The 16,760-nt window shown below is 44.1% G+C and overlaps 1 protein-coding gene and 1 non-coding gene across 3 annotated transcripts; both read left to right on the forward strand.

Moving 5' to 3' along the window:
* The first annotated feature begins 2,305 nt into the window (after window positions 1–2,305).
* On the forward strand, window positions 2,306–2,377 carry TRNAW-CCA. Its single transcript has one exon. It is a non-coding gene; the product is annotated as a tRNA-Trp (tRNA).
* An 8,347-nt stretch (window positions 2,378–10,724) lies between these two features.
* LOC122895929 (zinc finger protein OZF-like) lies at window positions 10,725–16,473 on the forward strand. Of its 2 annotated transcripts, none has more exons than XM_044233768.1 (2): window positions 10,725–10,841; window positions 15,218–16,473. In XM_044233768.1, the coding sequence occupies exons 1-2, from the start codon at window positions 10,742–10,744 to the stop codon at window positions 16,426–16,428; spliced, it is 1,311 nt and encodes a 436-aa protein (XP_044089703.1). In that variant the 5' UTR covers window positions 10,725–10,741; the 3' UTR covers window positions 16,429–16,473. The 2 variants fall into 2 exon arrangements, with proteins under 2 accessions (XP_044089703.1, XP_044089704.1); XM_044233769.1 differs by having other exon boundaries at window positions 10,737–10,788.
* The last annotated feature ends 287 nt before the right edge of the window (window positions 16,474–16,760 follow it).

Raw genomic sequence — 16,760 nt, forward strand, 5'->3', positions numbered from 1 at the left:
CATTGTGATTGTTCAGTAAAAGAGAATCTTTTTGTTTTAACACATTTGCCCTTTTCCCTCTTCTTTTAATGTAGACTACTGGAGAATGAAAGAAAGTATTGCATTTCTGCCACCAATACCCCTGAATCGTCTGAGGCCACAAAGAGTTGTCAAGGTGAACTGTCAAGGTGGTTGGCAGCTTCATGCCCAGTAGGTGGTCCCTTCCTAAGAGGGCATTTAGTGTTAGGGGTCTCCCTGGGGTAAACAGAAATCCAAACACTTGGGGTAGAGCTTGGAGAGAATCCTTCATTTTATTTTATTTATTTATTTATTTTGATAATCCTTCATTTTATTTATTTATTTATTTATTTTTAAAAGACTTTTTATTTATTTATTTGAGAGAGAGAGACAGTGAGAGAGAGCATGAGTGAGGAGAAGGTCAGAGAGCAAAGCAGACTCCCCATGGAGCTGGGAGCCTGATGTGGGACTCGATCCCGGGACTCCAGGATCACGCCCTGAGCCGAAGGCAGTCGTCCAACCAACTGAGCCACCCAGGCGTCCTGATAATCCTTCATTTTAGATGGAGACATGATCCCCAACTCTGTGTCTTGGAGATGTTCACTTTACTGTTGTTAACTTTTAAAAGATTTTATCTTTAAGTAATCTCTGCCCAATGTGGGGCTCGAACTTAACAGCCTTGAGATCAGGAGTTGCACACTCTACCCGCTGAGCCAGCCAGGTGCCCCTACTGTTCTGTTACTTTAAAATCAATTCCCATTAAAAGGATATAGATCTATACATCTTTTACATCTCATAACTCTATCTCCTCAGTTTAAAATTAGTATCACTTGCTGTATTTGAAAACTACAGTATGTTATTGAAACAATAAAAAGGTACTTTGCTTCTTTTTTAAGATTTTATTTATTTATTTGACAGGGAGATCACAAGTAGGCAGAGAAGCAGGGGAAGCAGGCTCCCCGCTGAAACAGAGAGTCCCGAATTGGGGCTCGATCCCAGGACTCTGAGATTATGACCTGAGTTGAAGGCAATGGCTTAAAACACTGAGCCACCCAGGCACCCTGGCACTTCTCTTCTTGATGCCACCTTGAGTGGCTGGGTCGAAGCTCTGAGAAATGCCAGCAGAGTGAAGTGCCAGCAGGTTCTTCTGTCACTATAGCAAATCCACTGCAGCATCTTCAGTAGAAGCTTTGCTGTCGGTGCTCTTTCATAAACGGAATGAGACCTTCTCACTGTCCTCCAGGAGGCCTGGATACATAGGCAAAAAGTAAAGCCCATGCTGAAAGGCAGACTTGAACCGGAGACCCCAAATCTTCAGTCTAAAGCGTCCCCGAACAGCGCTAGTCTTGACTGGATATGCCTATGATGGAGGAATGAGGAACTATCCATAAACTATTCTTTGATCCCAACTCAAAATCGACATTGTGTGCCGGGAGTCCTAAAACTCAGAAGTGGAAGGTTTCTCCTTACACCAGCAACGATGAGGCAAGATCAGTCTTGGTATTTCACCCAGGAAGCCTGTATGATGCCCAGGGCGGGGACACCTGGCCGTCACAGGGCTCCTGGGTCCAGAATCTCCCTGGTGTCAGGTCTTCTCCTCTCACTCAGCACCATCAGTGAACAGAGCACTGCTACCAAAATCCTATTATCCCACTGCACATCCCAACCATGAAGCATTACTCTACCCTCCACTACCGGTTGCTCTTTAACCCAAGAGATCACATCAGGTAGCAACTCGTACAGAGCCTGGTGTCCGCAGCTGCCCAACACTCCTTACCCTAGTTTTTCGTTTGCTTTCCTATCTGATGAGGTTTCTACAATGAATGAGTGTGTGTGTGTGTGTGTGTGTGTGTGTGTGTTTAAGCAAAAGGTAAAAAAAAAAAAAAAACTTCTAAGTGCCCCTTTTGGAAAGTGGAAGTAGTCTTCCTCCCTAGGCGTTACCGGGGTGCAAATCCCCATGGTGCTTCGCGTGCTGAGAACTTGGATCCCAGACGCCCCCACTCCTGCCTTCCCTGGGAGTTGCAACTGACATTTTCCAGACGCTTCCCATACTTCACTCCCTAAAAGCCCTGGGGAGGAGGGTTTCCCGAATCCCGAGCGCGAGGACCCTCCCGCGCCCTGAGCTCCCTGCTTGCTTCATTCACATTTATATTTTGCTTTCATTAGCCCCGTTTTAAGGAGGGGCAAAGAGCTCAAAGTCAATTCCAAGTCACAATACAGGCGGCGAAAAAAAACCTTAGTAAACGCTGCACCTGACACCTGCTGCGATGGACGTCGTTTAAACGACAACAAACGGACCAGCTTGCAGGACCTCGTGGCGCAACGGTAGCGCGTCTGACTCCAGATCAGAAGGTTGCGTGTTCGAATCACGTCGGGGTCACAGCTGAGGCTTTTCTGTTTAGACCTTTCAGTTCGTATTCTTATCAGGATGATGCTTCAGATAGGATATTAAAAGAGGGCACGAGGTGACTTTGTTAACGAGTTTTTTGCTTTTTTAAAATTGGGTCTCTAGACGGACACGGCACAATATCCTTGGTCGATATTTGTGTGACCTTGAGGGAGCTGTCGGTTTCCCAATTCTTCCCCACCCCCACTCCTGGAGTTTTCATGGTTTGCACTTACTGTCAAAGGCGCCTGAGCAGGGGCGCCTGGGTGGCAGAATCGGTTTCAGCTGAGGTCATGATCTCGGGGTCCTGGCATCGAGTCCCGCGTGGGGCTCCTATCTCAGCGTGGAGTCATTCTCTCCCTCCCTCTCTGCCCTCCCGCTCATGCTCTCTCTTTAAAATAAATAAATAAATAAAAGGGGGGGGGCACTGAACATTGTGGTTAAAAAAGATACTGTGAGCTTGATTAGAAATTTATTATGTCATGGGGCGCCTGGGTGGCTCAGTGGGTTAAGCCGCTGCCTTCGGCTCAGGTCATGATCTCAGGGTCCTGGGATCGAGTCCCGCATGGGGCTCTCTGCTCAGCAGGGAGCCTGCTTCCCTTCCTCTCTCTCTGCCTGCCTCTCTGCTTACTTGTGATCTCTCTCTGTCAAATGAATAAATAAAATCTTTTAAAAAAAAGAAATTTATTATGAATCCAGAGTATGTAAACACTGAAACTCATTTTAACAACATAAACAATGCTATACTCTAAATGTTGAGTCAAGTTTATAATAAAAAGTTTGAGCACTTCCTTTAAAATCATAATTTGCTTGGTCTAATAATGCCAGTAAGTGAAAAGAAGGGAAATGTATAGGTCTATTTTATGGTTATAAGTCAATGAAATTTGTAATTAATATGTCAGCTTATACCCAGAGAAACTAAGACTTCAATTACTGAGACATTTAAAGTTACCATTTTAGTAATAATTGAGAAAACATGAATAGGAATAATGACAATTCTTAAGTATGCTCCACTATTGTCTGCGGTCTCTCGTTGAAACCCATTCTGACACACCTGTGTCCTGGCACAGACGAGATGACTACAGACTAGAGGCAAGTGGCCAAAACAAATGTAAGGCACTTCTGGATAACAGATATACGAAAATGTAAAAAAACTGATTCTAAAAAATTAGTATCAGGGGTAACAGCAAAGTCAGCTTTTCATGATAATACTGTGACAAGCACTCCGGGTTTCTGAGTAGCTGATAAATTGTGTTCCCTACCTGGGATTTTCAGATTCAGGCTGAGAAGTGCCTTTAGTCATAGTATTAAGTATCTTTGTAAGCCTTTATGAATAGTAGTATTGTGGGTATCTGCACAGCACAGGACAGAAAGCTGTGTTGTTAATTCAGTCATCCTTACTAGAATTTTGCAGTTTAGCTGGTATGTGTATTTTATTATTTTATTTCTCTAATTAACAAAAAATTACGTAGGCTTTGTGCTCATCTTGGAGCCCAGTGCTGAATTTGAACTCAGGACCCTGAGATTAAGACCCGGGCTGAGAACCAGACGCTCAACCAACTGAGCGACCCCAGTGCCCCCAAGCAGGGTTTTATAAATTGTGCTAAGGAGCTTATGTCTTATTCCAGGGCAGAGGGAAGTCGCTGAAGGGTTCTGAGGAGAGTGACATGAACATTTAATTTTTAGGGGCGCCTGGGTGGCTCAGTGGGTTAAGCCTTTGCCTTCAGCTTTGGTCATGATCTCAGGGTCCTGGGATCCAGCCCCGCTTTGGGCTCCACGCTCAGTGCGGAGCCTGCTTTCCCCTCTCTCTCAGCCAGCCTCTCTGCCTACTTGTGATCTCTCTCTGTATCAAATAAATAGGTAAAATCTTAAAAAAAAACAAAACACACAATTTCTAAATGTTCATCTTGGCTGTCTTGAATAGCATGCATTGAGAAAGGCAAGATTAGACGTGGATCGACTATTCAGGTGATTATGGTAATCTGGACTGGCATGACAATGGATTTCTTTTGGTTTCTGAAGTAAAGAACCGGAGTTTCTTTTTCTTTCTTTTTTAAGGGTTTTATTTATTTATTTGACAGACAGAGATCACAAGTAGGCAGAGAGGCAGAGAGAGAGAGAGAGAGAGAGAGAGAAGGAAGTAGGCTCCCTGCAGAGCAGAAAGCCCGATGTGGGGCTCGATCCCAGGACCCTGGCATCATGACCCGAGCCAAAGGCAGAGGCTTTAACCCACTGAGCCACCCAGGTGCCCCGGCACGCCGCTTTTAAACGACACGTTCTCATTTTATTCAGAAAGGAGACCTATCCGATAAGGTTATCTCCATCTTAACGATGGTACTGAAGGCCTGCAGTTCTCTCCCCTCGCTCTGCAGACGCCCCCCCAAAGGACAAGCACCGATGTCCCCGAGCCCTCTGGGAAGTGGAGTCCTTCCGCCGGGACCCCCGACCTGGCGCGGTCGCCTCCAAGTGCGCAGATGCGACTCCAGACGGAGCCTCGGGCTCGAGCCTTTTGTTTCCCCGCAGCTCCACGAGTCCAGAAAGCGACTCCGTCCGCCCCTCCTGTCTTTTCCAGAGCGCAGCCCGGCGAGAACCCGCCCTGTGGCCGGAGCCGAGTCCGCAGCGCGTCCAGGGGTAAGAGAAAGCTGGGCCCGAGGCGCGGTGCGACCCGCCGGTCCATGCGCGCGGCTCCCGTACCTCCCGCAGCAGCCCCGGCCAAGCTCTCAGATTCCGGCCCCCGCAGGGGAAGGGCGGACCCTGCCCGCGCATCCCGGGCCCACTCCCCGGCGCTCTGCGTACTCATCTCCCTTCCCTGGCTGGGAGGCGAGCCGAGTCCGTGGATTTCGCTCTAAGCGACAAGGCGTCCCGGAAGCGCAGTTGCCGCTAATCCCTCTGGGAAGTGGAGTCCAGGAGGTCAGGGGAGGCGTGGCCGACAGGGGGATTCTGGGAGCGGGAGTGCGGAGACGAGGGAGCTTGAGCGCCTCCCATCGGTTTTGGGCTTAAATCATACCACTCTACCAAGAGCCTTACCTGAACTTCTGGGACAGAGAGAGAAAAAAAAAGGGGGGGGGGCGGTGTCCGTGTGTTATTCATTACCCTCTGTGCTTTGCTCTATCAGAGTTTTGGGGTCTTTCTGTTATTTTGGGGCCAATGCAAGGAGTTGACTCTACACACACACACACACACACACACACACATCAGAGTTTTGGGGTCTATTATTTTGGGGCCAATGCAAGGAGTTGACTCTTCACACACACACACGCACACATCAGAGTTTTGGGGTCTTTCTGTAATTTGGGGCCAATGCAAGGAGTCGACTCCTCTCTCTCTCTCTCACACACACACCCTGGAATGCAAGGATTTGGTCAGAAGCAAGGAAAACTGTTGTCATGCAGTTTGCAAACTGGGAAATGGAGCCTTCGTCTACACACCGAGAATACACTTCGAAGGGGAAGGATTAGGCTCGGGGTTAAAGACGCACAAACCACAAGTTTCAGGTGCCAAGAGACAAGCAGGATAGTTAATAAGTTATTTCTGGTGGCAGTTTCAGGATGTGGCAGCCATTCACCAAGATGTGCTGTGGGCATCCTTTTTTCTTTCTTTCTTCTTTTGCAAATTTTGTTGAATTTTGTGCCACCCTGTCAGTTTAGTCTGTGCTGACTGGTTTTGTTCCTCATGGTTATTCAGCCTGATTAAAAGTTTAGTTTTTCTCCCTTGACAGGAGGGAACCCATCTTGTCTGTCAGTTACTACTGTCTAATTACCAAAGTCTTTTTCTTTTGTTCTCATTCTGGCCATGCAAGGGAATCCCTGTCTATACATTTTCAGGGCCTTTTTTTTTTTTAAGATTTAAAAAGTATATATTTATTTGTCAGAGAGAGAGAGAGAGACAGAGACAGAGAGCACAAGCAGGAGGAGAGGCAGGCAGAGGGAGAAGCAGGCTCCCCACTGAGAAGGGAGCCCGATGGGGGACTTAATCCCAGAACGTTGGGATCATGACCTGAGCCGAAGGCAGATGCATAATGAATTGAGGACCCAGGCGCCCCCATTTTCAGGGTCTTTAAAAAAGAGCAGGTGGGGAATCAACTGCATAAGGGCCCCATCTGTCAACTGCCTGTCTTTATGAATAAGGATGAAGCAATGCTGGGAGTCGTGCTTATAGTTACTGCTACCGTAATCATAGGCCACCTTATGGCAGTTGTGTGCTTTAGGGTCTCATGGGAGTTTTGCGCTGTCTGGAACCAGGTGTGAGGCTCGTAGTTCCCTGCCCTGATTCTCTCCTGGTTTTGTCCTGGTGTGGCATGTAGTGACTGATCTCAGCACTCTAGAGAATGGTCTTCTAGGTGTGGAGATTAATTTAGCCCAAATAATAAAGATTTCAGGCGCCTGGGTCGCTCAGTTGATTAAGTGACTTCCTTCGGCTCAGGTCATGATCCTAGAGTCCTGGATCAAGTTCTGCATTGGGCTCCCAGCTCGTCAGGGAGTCTGCTTCTCCCTCTGACCTTCTCCCCTCTCGTGATCTCTCTCAGTCAATCTCTCAAATAAATAAATAAAATCTTTAAAGATAATAATAAAGGTTTCAAGCAAAGAAGAATTACTTTTGAGGCCCTAGGACTTAACTGCATAGGAATAAGCCTACTAGGAGTAGAGATAGAGGGAGATGCCCCAGGGAGCAAGAATCAATTCCAAAGGATGGTGAGCCTAACCTCAAAAATCTCTCTCCAGAGTTTCAGAGTAGAGTTGAATGATTTGCACAAAGAAGCAGATTATGTATTGCTGAAAAGTCCATATTTATCTCATCTGAAACTGAATAAGAAGGAAGTCATAGCAATAACGGGACAAGAAAAGCGAAGCTGATCATGGATTATCTGACCATTGAAGCTGAGGAAGAAGGTAAGAATTATAGAAATAGCTGTGGAAGAGAGAATATTCCACTTTTCTTGCTTTTATGATAAAAGGCAGCTCACGCTTTTCCACTCCCGGTTAGACTCTTCCAAAAGGTTGATGAATTGCAGGTCTACAACTTTAGCTTTTCGGGCAATACGTTTTTACTTTACCGTCTTACTCTATCCTCATCCCACCTTTTTGAGTTAAGTCAGGTAGACCTTGCCTATATAATTTAGCTGGCTTGTGATGGCTTTGGTCTTAGTTAATAGAGTTTACCTCCTTCATGGCTTTTTCCCCCCTAGTCCTTCCAGCCATTATCGCTGAGGATGCCTCTCTGCCCCAAAAACAGAACACAGAAGAAATGGAACCTACTGTTGAGCTACTTCCTGTTGAGTTCCAGGCAAGTTTGAGTTTAACTTCCCCCCTCTGAAATCTTAGCTTGATGTTTGTGATGTGTTGTTTCCTTTTTTCATTTTGCTTCAGAGGTCCACAACCATCTCTACTACAGAACTGAACCAAAGTAGTTTTTCCTAGAAGACTTGAAGTTCTGGGGAGAGCTCAGGCTCGAGCCTTGAATTTGGAAGTAATTTGTGTGAATGGTATTTAAGCCATGATACTGTGATCACTAAGGGAATAGAAAAGAGATGAAATTTTATTACTGAGTCCTTTAGCTCTTCAACTCTTAATGGTCAGGGAGATGAAGAGGAACCAGCAAAGGAGACTGAGAAGGTGTGTGGCCAGGGAGGTAGGGGGAAGTCAAAAGTGTGGCATCCTGGTAACTAATTGGAGAAAGTGTTTCAGGGAGTAGAGAGTGAGGGGCGCCTGGGTGGCTTAGTCGTAAGTGTCTGCCTTCAGCTCAGGTCCTGATCCCAGGGATTGATCCCTGATCCCTGATTCCAGGGATCCTGGGATTGAGCACCACATCAGGCTCTCTGCTCTACGGGAAGCCTGCTTCTCCCTCTCTCATTCCCTCTGCTTGTGTTCCTGCTCTCGCTATCTCTCTCTCTGTCAAATAAATAAATAAAATCTTAAAAAAAAAGGGGGGGGAGTAGGAAGTGATCAGCTATGTTAAATGCTACTGCTAAGTCAAATAAGATGAGGCCTGAGAATTGACCATTGGATTTGAAAAATATGACTGCCAAGAACAATTGCGTGGAACAGTAGGAATGAAAGCCTGATTGAAAGGGTTCAGGAGAAAATAGGAGAGAAATTGGAGCCAGGGACTATGGAAAACTATTTTGAGAGTTTTACTCTAGAGAAGAGGACACAAATACGGTGATAGTGGGAAGGAAGACCAAAGAGGGTTTGTTAGTTTGTTTTTGGGGTGTGTGTATGTGTGTGTGTGTGTGTGTGTGTGTGTGTGTTTGGAGGATTTGCTTATTTCTTTTTTTTTTTTTTTAAAGATTTTATTTATTTATTTGACAGAGAGAAATCACAAGTAGACAGAGAGGCAGGCAGAGAGAGAGAGAGGGAAGCAGGCTCCCTGCTGAGCAGAGAGCCCGATGCGGGACTCGATCCCAGGACCCTGAGATCATGACCTGAGCCAAAGGCAGAGGCTTAACCCACTGAGACACCCAGGCGCCCTCTTTTTTTTTTTATAATTAAAAAAAAATTTTTTTGGAAAGATTTTATTTATTTAACAGACAGAGATTACAAGTAGGCAGAGAGGAAGGCAGAGAGAGAGAGCAGAGACATCAGGCTCCCTGCTGAGCAGAGAGCCCGATGCGGGGCTCGATCCCAGAACCCTGGGGTCATGACCTGAGCTATAGGCAGAGGCTTTAACCTACTGAGCCACCCAGGTGCCCCAATTTTCTTTTTTATTTTTTTATTTTTATTTTTTTTTAAAAGATTTTATTTATTTATTTGACAGAGAGAGATCACAAATAGGCAGAGAGGCAGGCAGAGAGAGAAGGAAGCAGGCTTCCCGCTGAGCAGAGAGCCCAATGCGGGACTCGATCCCAGGACCCTGAGATCATGACCTGAGCGGAAGGCAGCGGCTTAACCCACTGAGCCACCCAGGCGCCCCCCAATTTTCTTTTTTAAATATAGGCAAAATAACAGATTGCTTATAGGTATGTAAGACTGAGTGGAGAAGAAATGACTGAGTTCTGTGGAACTCTAAAACTTAGAGCCACTTTTCAAACATTACTTCATTTATTTTAAACAAAAAATCAAGTGAGTTAGGGATGATGCATCTTTAACAGTAAAACTGAGGCTCACAGGGGCACCTGGCTGGCTCAGGCAGTGGAGCATGTGACACTTGTTCTCAGAGTTATAAGTTCAAGTTCCACATTGGGTGCAGAGATTACTTAAAATCATTAGGAAAAAAACAAAAACCAAAAACTGAGGCTTGCAGTAACTTGCTCAAAATCACAAGATAGTTGAATCCTAATCAGAACCCAGGAATGTCTGATCCTAAATCCTATGCCTCCTAACCACTGTAGTCTTTTTTTTTTTTTTAAGATTTATTTATTTATTTTAGAGAGTGATAAAGAGAGCGCGAGCGGGGAGAAGGGCAGTGGGAGAGGGAGAGAGAGAATCTCCCTCTTCATGCCAAGTGTGGAGCCTAACGTAGGGCTTGATCTCAAGACCCTAGGGACGCCTGGGTGGCTCAGTTGGTTAAGCAGCTGCCTTCGGCTCAGGTCATGATCCCAGCGTCCTGGGATCGAGTCCCACATCGGGCTCCTTGCTTGGCAGGGAGCCTGTTTCTCCCTCTGCCTCTGCCTGCCTCTCTGTCTGCCTCTGCTCGCTCTCTCTCCCTCTCTCTCTGAACAAATAAATAAATAAAATCTTAAAAGAAAAAAAAATAAAATAAAGATTCAAGACCCTGAGATCACGACCTAAGCTGAAACCAAGAGTCAGATGCTTTTTTTTAATATTTTATTTATTTATTTGAATAAATAAATATTATTTATTTATTATTTATTTATTTATTTATTATCAGTGGGTTGAGCCACTGCCTTCGGCTCAGGTCATGATCTCAGGGTCCTGGGATCGAGTCCCGCATCGGGCTCTCTGCTCAGCAGGGAGCCTGCTTCCTCCTCTCTCTCTCTGCCTGCCTCTCTGCCTACTTGTGATCTCTCTGTCAAATAAATAAATAAAATCTTTAAAAAAAAAAAGAAATTTTAGACTATTCCATTAAAATAAAGATTTAACCTTCAGGGGCGCCTGGGTGGCTCAGTGGGTTGGAGCCTCTGCCTTCGGCTCAGGTCATGATCCCAGGGTCCTGGGATCGAGCCCCACATCAGGCTCTCTGCTCCACGGAAAGCCTGCTTCCTCCTCTCTCTGCTGCCTCCCTGCCTACTTGTGATCTCTCTCTCTCTCTCTGTCAAATAAATAAATAAAATCTTTAATAAAAAAAAAAGATTTAACCTTCAGATTAAAAAATACTTCCTCTTCTAGATTGTTCTCTTCCCTAAGTTCTATAAGAATGTGCTTGCTCTTCCAGGAACTGGTGACAGTCAAGGATGAGGAAATGGACTTCACTCATGTGGAAGAAGAACAGCTGAATTCTGCCCAAAGGTACATGGGCATGGATATGAAAGTGGAGAATTGTGGGAGCCTGGTATTTTGGGGTAAGGAAGTTATTCTGTAATGCAAACTCCTTACTGGGACATAAGCTTCTTCTGTACCTAATGGCATCGAAAATGCCACAGTTTTGCTTCAGATCCAGAAAGCATTAATGTGCTAGGAGATCCCTGGTCACTCTGGGTTGAGCAATGGCTTCTTTTCTCTTTTGGCAAGTAAAAGTTCACTGTCTCTGGTATTGAAAAAGGACAGTTTCATTACATTGGTTTTAAGATTTATAAAGTTATAGTAATCAAAAACCCTGTAGTTCAAATTAATGGAACAGAACAGATGGTCCAGAAATAGACCTACACATATATGGTCAATTAATTTCTGATAAAGATGGAAAAATCAATTCAATGCTAAAAGGAGAATCTTTCCAGTAAATAGTACTGGAGCAATTGGATATCTATATGCCAAAAGAAAAAGCCATACCTCCCACCATACACGTTACTTTCAATGGATCACAGACCTAAGTATAAAACGTAGAGGAACTGTTAAAGACAGTCTTTGCGACCTTTGTAAGGCAAAATTTTATTAGATATGATATCAAAAGCTCAATCTGTGGGGCACCTGGGTGGCTCAGTGGGTTAAAGCCTCTGCCTTCAGCTCAGGTCATGATCCCAGGGTCCTGGGATTGAGCCCCGCATCGGGCTCTCTGCTCAGCGGGGAGTCTGCTTCCCTTCTTCTCTCTCTGCCTGCCTCTCTGCCTACTTGTGACCTCTATCTGTCAAATAAATAAATAAAATCTTAAAAAAAAAAGCTCAATCCATTAAAGCCATCTGGGTCTTAGGTTGGCTTTCTTGGAAGGTTTTTCACCTTGAATCCTGGTCCCTTTCTAGAGATAGGACCATTCAGATGATCTGTTTCTTCTTGAGTGAGCTCTGGTAATGATTTACCATCTCTCATTCCTGATATTGGTAATCTATATTTTCTCTGTTTTAATTTTATTTGTTTTCTTAAGAGTTTAACAGTTTTATTGATCTTTTCAAAGAACTGACTTTTGATTTCATTGATTCCTTCTGTTTCCTGTTTTCACTTTTATTCATTGATGCTCTTATCTTTATTATTTTTCCCCTTTGCTAACTTTAGGTCTAATTTTCTCTCCTTCCTTTAGTTTCTTAGGGTAGAAGCCTAATCACTGGTATACGATTTTTTTCTCTTTTAATATGAACATTTAATGCTATAAATTTCCTTCTAAGGACTGCTTTGGCTGCATTCCACAATTTTGATATGTGGTGTTTTCATTTTTTTAAAAAAGATTTTATTTACGTATTTGACAGATAGAGGTCACAAGTAGGCAGAGAGGCAGGCAGAGAGAGAGAGAGAGAGAGAGGAGGAAGCAGGCTCCCTGCTGAGCAGACAGCTTGATGTGGGGCTCGATCCCGGGACCCTGAGATCTTGACCTAAGCTGAAGGCAGAGGCTTTTTTTTTTTTTTAAAGATTTTACTTATTTATTTGACAGAGAGAAATCACAAGTAGATAGAGAGGCAGGCAGAGAGAGAGAGAGGGAAGCAGGCTTCCTGCTGAGCAGAGAGCCCGATGTGGGACTCGATCCCAGGACCCTGAGATCATGACCTGAGCCGAAGGCAGTGGCTTAACCCACTGAGCCACCCAGGCACCCATGGTGTTTTCACCCAGGCGCCCCATGGTGGTTCAAAATAACTTCTATTTTCACTTGTCACTTCCTCCTTGACTTATGGGTTATTTACAGATTTCCAAATTTTAGATGATTTTCAATAAAATTTGTTTTCAGTTCTGTGGTTTGGTTCTGTGTGGTCAGAGATACTTTGTTTGATTTCAGTTCTTTTAAATTTCTGAGATTTGTTGTATTACCCATAATATAGTCTTGATGAATGTTCCATGTGAACTTGAAAATAAATTTAATTAGGTCAAGTTGGTTGAGAGTATTCAGGTCTTCTGTATCCTTACTGATTTCCTGTCTACTGGCTTCTACTGATTACTGACAGAGGAATGTTGAATTTTCTGATTATAATTGTGGGATTGTCTATTTCTCCTTTTAGTTTTATCAGTTTTTGCTTAAAGTATTTTGCTTAATGTACCTGAAACTCTTTTGTTAGATGTATACACATAACGAATTATCTTCTTGGTGAATTTTTTAATGTCCTTCTTTAACCTTGGTAGTATTTATGTGGAGTTTTATTTTGTATGATAATAATATAGCCACTCTTGGTTCCTGTTTGCATAGTATATTTTTTCTATTTTTTTAATTTTTTCTATTTTAAAAAACCTATTTAATGTAACTTTCTTGTGGACAGCATATACATTGGATCCATTTTTTAAAATTAATTCATTTATTGAGAGAGAAAGAGAATGAGCAGGGGGAGAGACAGAGGGGGAGGGAAAAGCAGACTCCCTGCTGAACAGGGAGCTCAACACGGGGCTTGATCCCAGGACCCTGGGATCATGACCCAGCCGAAGGCAGATGCTCTATGAACTGAGCCACCCAGATGGCCAGTCACCAGTTCTTTTACAGAACAAAGATCAACTGTCAGGAGAAAGGGGATAGTTGCGTGAAAATATGTGATGTAATTGAGGTGCTGTCACTATATCAGCAATCATATTATATGAATACCTCAAATTACCATGTTGTGTGCCTTAAATTTACATGTCAAGTATATTTCAATTTTTCTAAAAAAGCAATGAATACCATGGACTGGATGAGGTCTTTAATGGAGACAATGTTGTGGGGGATGGGGAGGGGCAACAAAGGAGAGGTTAGATTGAATACCAGGAAACATCAACATTTAAGAAGAAGAAACAGAGGAAGTCCCAAATAAACAGAGATCAGGAGTAGACCCTTGACAGCTTAGAATCACAGAAGTCAAGAGAGAACACATGTCAATTATATCCGAATGAAGTTAGGGAAGGAAGGGGGGGGGAATGTTGTTAGGAAGGAGGCATGGTCACCACCGTCAAGTGCTGTTGAGAGGCCAAGCTAAACAAGGAATGAAAACAATCCACTGGATTTGGGTGACCTATAAATGGTTCGTAACTTCAGTGAGAGCAGTTGCAACTGAGCAGTAAGGAGAGAAGTGAAAAGAGGAACAAGGATGTGATAAGAAACTGCACGAAACCTTTTTGAGAAATTTGGGTATGGCAAAAAAATAAGGAAGAAAGAAAGGAGGAAAAAAGGAAGGGAAGAAGGAGAGAAGGAAGGAACGGAGGGGGCAGTGGTTAGTGGAAACAAAAAATTGTGTTTAAAGTGTATGGTAAAAAAAATAACAAAATGTATGGTGAACATGAAAAAAATCTGTGCCTTTAAAAAGGGACTGGGGTGGGGCACCTGGGTGGCTCAGTGAAGCGTTGGACTCTTTTTTTTTTTTTTTTTAAAGATTTTATTTATTTATTTGACAGAGAGAGATCACAAGTAGGCAGAGAGGCAGGCAGAGAGAGAGAGAGAGAGAGGAGGAAGCAGGCTCCCTGCTGAGCAGAGAGCCCGATGCGGGACTCGATCCCAGGACCCTGAGATCATGACCTGAGCTGAAGGCAGCGGCTTAACCCACTGAGCCATCCAGGCGCCCGAAGCGTTGGACTCTTGATTTTAGCTCAGATCATGACCTCAGTGTTGTAAGATTGAGTCCTCTCACTGGGCTCTATGCTGGGCATGGAGCCTGCTTTAGATTCTTTCTCTCCCTCTCCCTCTGCCTCTCCACCCCCTGCCCCCTGCTCTTTCTCTCTCTCAAGAAAGAAAGAAAAAGAAAAGAAAAAAGGGGGACCAGAGGGAACTATTTAAAAAGTCAAAAAGTGGTTATTTCCAGGTGATTATCAGAAGTGATTTTTTTTCTTGTACTTTTCCAAAACTGCCCAATCTCAACTTTTCCTCTTCCCACCCTTCATCAGATATTTTATATCAACATTTATTCTCATCCCGCCAGGCTCTCCTCCTTCCTGACTTGTCTGCTCAGTTTTCCATTCTCTTAGGCAGATCCTCCTCATCGTCCTCTTCTTGTGTCTTGTATTAGCCACTCTCCCATCTCTGTTAGTCCCTGAGACTCCCTCTGCCATTGGCAGGAGGTGCTTTCTTTCTTTTTTTAAAAAAAGATTTTATTTATTTATTTGACGGAGAGAGAGAGAGACGGTGAGAGAGGGAACACAAGCAGGGGGAGTGGGAAAGGGAGAAGCAGGCTTCCTGTAGAGCAGGGAGCCCAATGAGCTCGATTCCAGGACCCCGGGATCATGACCTGAGCCGAAGGCAGACACTCAACAACTGGGCCACCCAGGGCCCCCAGGAGGTGTTTTCTGAAAACATACTAAAAACATGTTTAGTAAGTGTCATTTTTTCTTTTCCTCTTGCCAACTCAGTCATCTTTTTTCTTTCAACACAGAGAACACAAATATTTGTACTTTTTGTTTATTTCAGATTCTGAATCTATACCTGAAACTAAAGAATGCTTTCGGAAGCAGGGACTTTATGATGAAATGTCATCTGAAAGAGATCTGATAATGGAGAGACTCAAGAAGGATGAGTCCTGGGACTCCAGACTGATAGAAACCTGGCAATGTGCGGACACATTAGAAAGGCAGCAAGGAAATCCGAAGAAAGATTTAAGGCAAATCATAATTAAACGTAAGAAAAACCCCATGGAGGATTGTAGTGAAACCGGTGAAAGTTCAAGCCCAATTCAACATCACATTTACCCAGTGAAAAAGCCTTGGAAGTGCAATGAATGTGGGAAGGCCTTCAGTTACTACTCAGCCTTCATCCTTCATCAGAGAATTCATACTGGAGAGAAGCCTTACGTGTGTAATGAGTGTGGAAAGGCCTTCAGTCGGAGCTCATCACTTATTCAGCATCAGAGGATTCACACTGGAGAGAAACCGTATGAGTGTAACGAATGTGGGAAGGCCTTCAGTCATCGGTCAGCTCTTATCCAACATCATATCATTCACACTGGAGAAAAGCCCTATGAGTGCAATGAATGTGGGAAGGCCTTCAACCAAAGCACATACCTTATTCAACATCACAGAATCCATACCGGAGAGAAACCCTATAAATGCAAGGAATGTGGGAAAGCTTTCAATGATACCTCATCCCTTATTAAACATCAAAGGGTTCATACTGGAGAAAAACCCTATGGATGTACAGAGTGTGGGAAAGCTTTCAGTGACAGGTCGGGCCTCACGCAACATCAGAGAACTCATACAGGGGAAAAGCCATATGAATGCAGTGAATGCGGGAAAGCCTTCAGTTACTGTTCAGCTCTTATTCAACACCAAGGAACCCATACTGGGGAGAAACCTTACAAATGTAATGAATGTGGGAAAGCCTTCAGTGACCGCTCAGCTCTTGTAAGACATCAGAGAATTCATACTGGAGAGAAACCTTACAAATGCAAAGAATGCAAGAAAGCCTTCAGCCAGAGCTCATCTCTTACAAAGCACGTGAGAACTCATACTGGAGAGAAACCGTATAAATGCAATGATTGTGACAAAGCCTTCAGCCAGAGTTCATCTCTTATTCAACACCAGAAAACCCACACGGGAGAAAAACACTACAAGTGTAAGAAATGTGAGAAAACCTTTAACATGCGTTCAGCCTTTCATCAACACAAAGAAATTCATGATGAATAGAATGCAGTAAATTCACGAAGTAACTATGTAGTCTCAGTGCACCCAGGTGGCTCAGTGGGTAGAGCATGCAACTCTTGGTCTGTGGGTTGTGAGTTCAAGTCCCATGTTGGGCGAGGTTTTACTTCAAAAAAGGTGTAGACCTGTTCTACACAATTACTACAATTACTACTACAAAAACATGAGGCTGTGTCAGGCAAAAAATAGCTCTCTTTCTCGAAAGGTTATTAGGTAGGGGAAGAGGACTAGAAGTACAGTAACAAATCCCAAAAAGCTGAAGCAGTACAGAGAAATACTAGAAAAGCACAGAAGGAGGAAGTCTGGTTCAGTCAGAG

Source organism: Neovison vison, chromosome 14 (assembly GCF_020171115.1).
Source record: "Neovison vison isolate M4711 chromosome 14, ASM_NN_V1, whole genome shotgun sequence".
Classification (NCBI taxonomy): Eukaryota; Metazoa; Chordata; class Mammalia; order Carnivora; family Mustelidae; genus Neogale; species Neogale vison.